The 8,295-nt window shown below is 38.0% G+C and overlaps 1 protein-coding gene across 1 annotated transcript; it reads left to right on the top strand.

Annotated features, from left to right (window-relative positions):
* The first annotated feature begins 2,709 nt into the window (after positions 1-2,709).
* Positions 2,710-5,408, top strand: LOC137837499 (uncharacterized). Its single transcript, XM_068646505.1, has 2 exons — positions 2,710-4,880; positions 5,135-5,408. Exons 1-2 carry the CDS (start codon positions 2,851-2,853, stop codon positions 5,178-5,180), a joined length of 2,076 nt encoding a protein of 691 aa, XP_068502606.1. The 5' UTR covers positions 2,710-2,850; the 3' UTR covers positions 5,181-5,408.
* Positions 5,409-8,295: the final 2,887 nt, after the last annotated feature.

Genomic DNA, 8,295 nt, shown 5'->3' with positions numbered 1-8,295 from the left:
GGAGAGCCAATTAGTTTGCTTGTGTGCTATGGAGTGCATCTTGAAGGGTGGCTAGTTTGTCAAGGATGGCTTGGAGGGCTTCCTCCATTTCCTTGGTGGATTTGGGAGGCATGTAGGGAGCTCAATGAAAGCACCAAATGTTACGTTGTGAAGGAGTAAGGGTCAGAAAACATGGAGAAAAACTAAGAAAAGAACTACTAAGATAAGGATAAAACTATATTATCATTCTCTACCCTTTTTACAACCATGAAGGCCATTATAAGGGGCAGCTGTACCAAAAGTAACAGAAAGCATAAAGCATAAAGCATAACAGAATTATATTCTTCCCAAGAGCTACATCCAGTCTTCCCAGAAACCACTGGGGAATCCACTAATACATTGATCCCCTAAAGACACACACTTCCTTTGGCTCAGCACAACACCACTAAGAATGCTGATCTTGACAACCTCAAGAACACACAACACTTTTGAAGTGAATCTTGAGGATGAGACATCTGAGCTTGTCAAGTCAGCACAAGAGATGAACACTGGAGCTTGACTATATATCTTTCAAAAGAAGACATGGATGGCATTTCATCTCCTTGATTCCCTGCACTGGTTCCAACACCTAGATTGGTTTCAGGTTGCTCTTATTGATGAAAATCTATGTCAGCAGCTTGATCTTCTTCATCAAAATCAGCAGCTGCAGCACTTGATGACGCACCGTGATCACCATCTTTGCTCACCCATTTGCCACCTATTTTGGTGAATCCCATCTTGCTAAGGGAGCCATTGTTCATCTCTTGTGCTGACTTGACAAGCTCAGATGTCTCATCCTCAAGATTCACTTCAAAATACAACAGAAATTTAGAGATCAAAACAGATGGGATTACAACAGACTATATATCTTTCAAAAGAAGACATGGATGGCATTTCATCTCCTTGATTCCCTGCACTGGTTCCAACACCTAGATTGGTTTCAGGTTGCTCTTATTGATGAAAATCTATGTCAGCAGCTTGATCTTCTTCATCAAAATCAGCAGCTGCAGCACTTGATGACGCACCGTGATCACCATCTTTGCTCACCCATTTGCCACCTATTTTGGTGAATCCCATCTTGCTAAGGGAGCCATTGTTCATCTCTTGTGCTGACTTGACAAGCTCAGATGTCTCATTCTCAAGATTCACTTCAAAATACAACAGAAATTTAGAGATCAAAACAGCATAGGGATAGTGATAATCACTTAACCTCATGGCTTTTTTTGCATGTGCTATTTGATGATGTGGATCTAGTTAATTCTGATATTTTTCATGATGCAGTAGATGTACACTAGGTCCTCTTCTATTAGGACAAAATGATTTCTCCCCCTTGGAGTAAGAATCCAAGTTACAATAAGAGCAAGCAACCTTTCATCTAGCTTTAAGCCTCAAACCAAACAAGTTCTCACTTGGGCATTTTGATTCTTCAAGCAACTCTTGTAGTATTGGACTTTGTTGAAATCCTCCACTACTCCAAGATTTCCCTTGTTGATTCTTAGGCCAGCATATTTCAGACTAGCAACAACAGTCCACACATCATAAGTGATCTCCATGTCAACTCCCTTCACATGAGAAACAAGGTTGTTTCCCTTAAACTTGAGATTGGTGTAGAACACCCGAATCAAGTCAGGGTAGATGTTTTCCTTCATCTCCAAGAATCTTCTTAAAGATTGATCTTTGAGCAGCTTCTTCACATTATCTAGCTTTTGGCTTTTCAGCCAATCAAAGGAAACAACTTTGGGATTGTTTATCACCTTTGTGCTAGTTTCAAACCTATACCTTTCAATGAGCTCATTGTCTTCAGAATACCAACCCTCTAATCTCCCTCCAGATCTCATTGCTCTGGTTTTGACCCTCTTTGATGTAGGAGGTGTTGATTCCATGACAGCAGAAAAAGGGGCAAAGAAGACTCACACAAGGAGAGCAAGAGTTGTTGCAAGAGATGGCTCAATTGGTTGTTCTTGTGAGAGAGAACAACTGCAACAGAATTTAAAGAAACACTGCACCAAACTACATTCAATGACGTGAGTGGGTTTCAGTTTTTCAGAGAGAAAAGACTTGACCAAGACTTGCACATAAAACGTTAGAAAAAGCAGAAAATCACATGGTCATCACATGTGATCTTTGACTAGTCATAAAAGCTCTTAAATTTTCAAGATTTTGGAATATATTCCTTTATGACAAGTTGTAACTTCCTTCAGAACATAAACAGGCTTTCAACACAACTTTATTGACCCAAATCCTTTCGTAATTGATATCTGCAATAGACAAAAAATTAAAAAAGAAATTAAATCCATTCTTTCACAGTGTTGTCAGATACAAAACAATCGGTTGTTTTTCTGCAGCAGCAAACCAAATTTTGAATTTTTAATCATGAGCAGAAAGGATTCAAACCAGATGTATTTGAACATATTAAAAGAGATATTTAAGCATGAATATGAATTTAAAAAAGGAATTAAAGATAGAGATAAGGAAGGTCTTATCCTTTATGATGTTCCTTCAATGAGTCATATGCCTTTTGATATCTAGTTTGTCATACATTACTCTTTGTTTTTGGTTTAGCTTTTATTGTTTACACCTTTTCTTGCTTGTCTTTTTGTTTTTCTTAAAGTTGTGTGGAGACTTGTTCTTAAGTAAGTTGGTTTGCTGTGACATATTTCACTTGAAGCTACTCCATTCCACAAGCAAGGCCTGGTTGAGGACAGAATATTTTCTTGGAGTGGTTTGAGTGCTTTCTTGGGCATTTTCCAGCAACCTATATCTCACTGTTTTTTTGGTCTAACAAGTTTCTTTCACTGTTTTGTTTTCTGTTTTTTTTTGTATTTTCTGCTCATGGCTCATTTCTCTAGTGGAGAGTCCTCCAAACCGTGTTCACCACAAAAGGCAGTCCTTTATGAAGACTTAAAGAATGCCAAGCAATCCAATGCTCACTATCTTGAGGTGATAAGGAAGATGGAAGCACGACTCCAAAGTTTGGAGTTACACCGAGAAGAAATGCATCAAAACCGTGAGAGAAGAACTCCTCCTCCTAGTCGGCATTCTTCAAGGCACTCCCATGGTTATTATGAAGACAATCCAAGGCCAAGACATCATCACCATGAAGAGAGGCGCCAACATGTGGCTGGCCCTTGTTCTCCTAATGTAAAACTTCCTAGTTTTAGTGGTGAAAGTGATCCCAATGTATACTTAGGATGGGAGGCTAAGGTTGACCAAATTTTTGATGTAAATGGGGTTAGGGATGAGCATAGGGTTAAGTTAGCTTCTTTAGAATTTTTGGACTATGCCATGCAATGGTGGCATCGATATCTCATGGACATTGAACTACACAAGAGGCCGCCCGTGGTCTCTTGGAACGATTTGAAAGCATGTTTACGCGCTAGATTCGTACCCCCACACTTTAGGAAAGACCTTATGTTGAAACTCCAACGGTTTCATCAAGGCGCGCTAAGTGTGGATGATTACTTTAAACAATTAGACACGCTTTTAATTCGAGTTAATATGGATGAGAGTGAGGAAGCTAAGATAGCTAGGTTTGTGAGTGGCCTTCGAAGGGACATTCAAGACGTGGTAGAGTTACAAGAATATTCTTCTTTGGAAAATGTGGTGCACCTTGCTAGTAAAATTGAAAATCAACTTGCAAGGAAAAATGCTTTCAAAAATTCTTCTAAGGATAACTACTACCACTCTTCTTGGAAAAATAAAAATAACTCTTTTTCAAATATTCCTTCTAATGACTCTACTTTCAACCCTAGAGAGTCTAAGCCTTCCACTTCCAATTCTAGGCCTAAATCACCACCTAAATCGTCTAGTAAGAAGTGTTTTAAATGTTTAAGCTATGGACATATTGCTTCTAATTGCCCTACTAAACGAACTATGTATATGCATGATGGGGTAGATAGTAGTGAGCATGAGTCCGAATCTTCTAGACATTCCTCACCTTCTAGATCCCCAAGTGAGAGTGAGAGTGAAAACCCACATGAGGGTGACCTATTAGTAATAAGACGCATGCTTGGTCAAGTTTTAAAACCTTTTGATGAAACTCAAAGAGAAAATATTTTTCATTCAAGGTGTCTTATTAATGATAGAGTATGCTCTTTGATTGTGGATGGGGGGAGTTGTGCGAATGTGGCACGCACAAGAGTGGTAGACAAACTTGGATTACCTACCATCTCTCATGCCAAGCCCTACAAATTACAATGGTTAAGTGAGGTAGGTGAGATTGTTGTTAACAAGCAAGTCCTCATTACATTTTCTATTGGTAAATATAAAGATGAGGTCTTGTGTGATGTTGTTCCAATGGAAGCCACACATATTCTTTTAGGTAGGCCATGGCAATTTGATAGAAAAGTTTTTCATGATGGCTTTACCAACAAAATGTCTTTTAACTTCCATGGGCATAAAGTCATTCTTAAGTCTCTCTCTCCAAAGGAAGTTCATGAGGACCAAGTTAAAATGAGAGAAAAGAGAGAGAAAGAAAATGATAAAAAAAATTCCAAGAGAAGCCTTCTCATGTCCACACAACAAGTTACAAAGGTAATAGTTACTCAAAAGCCTATTTTTTTAGCTATTCCTAGGACTATTAAATGTGAGTCGGCTAAGGATAGTCCCACATGTTTGGACAACTTGGTAAAAGAATATGAAGATATGTTTCAAGATCTTCCTAAAGGCTTACCACCTCTAAGAGGGATTGAACACCAAATAGACTTCATGCTCGGGGTTTCTTTACCAAATAGCCCTGCATATAGGACCAATCCCAAAGAAACTAAAAGAGAAAATGAAAAAACAAATGAAGTACATGCTAAACCGAGTCATAATACCTTCTCAACTAATTCAATTTTGTTGACTCGTGCTACGCCTACAAGGTATCCTTCTTCTTTGTCTTGTTCATTACCCACGGTTCCTACTTATACACCATATTGGATGAAGAATGTTAAGGATGATTTTTTCATACCTTCTAGTTTTTCAAATAATATCATTTCTAAACAATCTTTTCCAACATGGGCTATGTATAGGACATCTTTTTCTGAACTCCCAACATTTCAACGTACTAAGTCATGTTTGCCTATTTTTTCTTGTATTCTCTTATCTAATTGCAAACTGACTTTGTTTTATGCAGGAGTACTGAATTCGTGGACGAATTCTCTCCAACTTGGGGAGTATGATGAGAATCAAAAAGATGTTATCAATAGAAGAAATGGACAAGGGCCAAAGCATTTAAAGTTCTTCTTATTAGTCTTTGCAAAAGATGAGGCCAAGCCCAAAGCCCAAGCCCAAGCCCAAGAAGCCCAAGTCCAAACCATGAGGGGCAAGGCCAAGCATTAAATAAAAGAGCATCATTTGAATGACTCTTGTAGGAGGTGTGGATATTAAATAAATAGGTGTGAATGTATTAGAGAGAGTCACTTTTTCCATGTGACTTAGTAGGGGGGTGTAGGTGTAGTTTTTAGGAGGTGTCATAGTAGAAAAAGGTCACACCTCCCATGTGACTTGTTTTTGGTGGGAATTTCAAATGAGTTTTATTTGAAATTTCCCACCTATTTTTCAGCACCTCTAGGCTATAAATAAAGGTGCTTAGCTTGTACAATTCAGATTGGAATTTTATAGTAGAGAGACTATACTCAAATTTGGAGAGAATTTGTGAGTTTTGAGTCTTCCTCTTCTTTGCCTTATCTTGTGAGCTATGGTGAGCTTCAAGTGGTGGCACTCCATCACTTATCTTGGGTCAAGGTTCCAAGTGGCGTGAATGGCTTCTTCCAATCCTCAAAATCCAGCAAGCATCTTCCTATAAGTGTTCTTCTTCACTTTTCTTCAATTTTCCATTCGGCAGTTTTTGATTCCTAGAGTTTTACTTCTTTTTCTACCGTTTAATTTTGTGTTTCCAGCTTTGTGTTCTTAATTCTGTTTGGTATAGTAGCTAGCTTTTAATTTCTGTCCAGTTTTAATTCTTGTTCTTCATTCCTTGTGTTTTGATTCAATTTGACAAAACATGGACTTCCATATGAGTCTTGGTTGGTGCTAAGTTTTGGTGAGTTCTTGAATTAGAACATTGATCCAATTCTAAAGTAAAGTGCCTTTCAAATCCAGCTCAAGTTGATCCTAAGAATGTCAAGAATCATGTGTTCTTGTAGTTACATTCACATCACTTTTTCATCAAACTTTCCCAAGTTTTCTTTTCCATTGTTGAGAATGAAACAGCTGCAGCCAAAGACTTTGAGGTGACTGATGTTGGGCTTCCTTCCATTGAAAAGTTCATATGGAGTTTTCTTCAAAATGGGCCTTATAAGCACCCTATTCATCACATAGCATGAGGTGCTCACTGCATCTGCCCAAAAATACTTAGGAAGTGATGATTCACTAAGCATTGTCCTTGCAAGCTCTTCAAGAGACCTGTTCTTCCTTTCTACCACTCCATTCTGCTGTGGTGTTCTTGGAGCAGAGAAATTGTGCAGAATTCCCAACTTCTCACAGAATTTGCTAAACTTCTCAATCTGAAATTCTCCTCCATGATCACTCCTAATAGAACCTATGTTGATGTTCTTTGTGTTTTGTAGTCTTCTTGCTATCTTTTTTAATGCAGCAAAGGCATCACTCTTTGATTCCAAGAAAAGAGTCCAAGTGTACCTAGAAAAGTCATCAACAATAACAAGAGCATAATAATTTCCACCAAGACTCATAGTTCTTGAGGGTCCAAAGAGATCCATGTGAAGAAGTTCAAGAGGTCTCAAATATGAAACAACATTTTTAATTTTGAAAGAACTTTTCACTTGTTTCCCTTTTTGGCATGCTTCACAAATGTGATCCCTCTCAAACTTGAGTTTTGGCAACCCAATCACAAGATCTTTTGAAATTAGCTTGTTCAAATGATTCATGTGAATATGAGCAATTCTTCTATGCCAAAGCCAAGATTCATCTTGCTTGGATAGAAGACATCCAATTGAACATGGTGAAGAGATATCTAGAAGATACACATTATTAACTCTCTTTCCTACCAACATTACCTCTTTGGTGTTGGGTAGACAAATTTCACATGTATTTGTCTTGAACATCACTTGATATCCCTTGTCTCAAAGTTGGCTAATGCTCAGCAGATTATGCTTTAGGCCTTCTACATAAAGCACATCATGGATTACCAAGATGTCTTTGTCTCCTATGGATCCTCTCCCAAGAATCCTTCCTTTGTTGTTGTCTCCATAGGTGACATGACCTTCTTGCTTAAAGGAGATACACAGGAACTTTGATTTGTCCCCTGTCATGTGCTTGGAGCATCCACTTCATAAGACCTTTAGGAATAACATGTTTTCTGATTTTACAGAACCTCACAGAATGACCTCTTTTCATGCAATAGAAGCATGTAACAATCGGTTGTTTCGATGGTCCAATCGATTGTTTTTCTGGCATTTTCGAAAATGATTTTGAAAATCTATCTTGTTTGTTTTGTGGATTAAAGCCTAAACCAGCTTTTCCAAAAACACAGTTTTGAGATGCTAGCACACTCTCAAAGTTGGATTGGCCTTGAGAAAGCTTATCCACTGTTTTAATAAGATAGTGGACCTTCTTTTCAAGATTTTTGCAATTTTCACAAACTAGAGTATCACACTTGCAAGAGGAGTTTTTGTAAATGATTTCCAGATTTTCAAAATCTGTTTCTGAAATTTCTAAATCCTCTTCCAATGCCTTTACTCTGTTTTCAAGCCAGTTGTTCTTTTCTTTTAACCGATTGTTCAAGAGAGCCAATCGATTGGCTTCTTCATGCGTTTCTTGAAAGGCTTGAAGCAATTGACCATAATTTTCAGAGTTTGAAGAGTTTGATGAACTTACACTACTTGAGTCATCCTCCCTTTTGGCCATGAAGCAAAGATTGAGGCTTTTCTTATTTTGCCTTCTTTTCCTTCTTGCTTGACTCTTTGTCATTGCTTCCTTCGGTTCACGAGCAGCCTTGAGTGTATCCCACATATCCTTAGCAGTTTTGCACTTTGATATCCTGAAAAATTCATTAGTATCTAGTGCAGAAGCTATAATGTTTTGAGCAGACTGATCAAGCTGGGCCATCTTACATTCATCATTTGTCCATTTAGACAAAGGTTTTGCAATGAAAGAATTATCCTTTTTGAACTTTGGAATGTAAGGACCATTCTCAATTGAATCCCAAATTCTTTGATCAATAGATTCAATAAAGATTTTCATTCTTGCTTCCCAAAACTTATAATTCAATCCACAGAATAAAGGTGGTTTGTAGATTGAAGCACCCTCCTCAAAAGATAGTTTTCCAGCCATAGA

Source organism: Phaseolus vulgaris, chromosome 4 (genome assembly GCF_000499845.2).
Source record: "Phaseolus vulgaris cultivar G19833 chromosome 4, P. vulgaris v2.0, whole genome shotgun sequence".
NCBI classification, from domain to species: domain Eukaryota; kingdom Viridiplantae; phylum Streptophyta; class Magnoliopsida; order Fabales; family Fabaceae; genus Phaseolus; species Phaseolus vulgaris.
The sequence above is the reverse complement of the archived record's forward strand: the minus strand, read 5'-3'. Positions and strand labels throughout refer to the sequence as shown.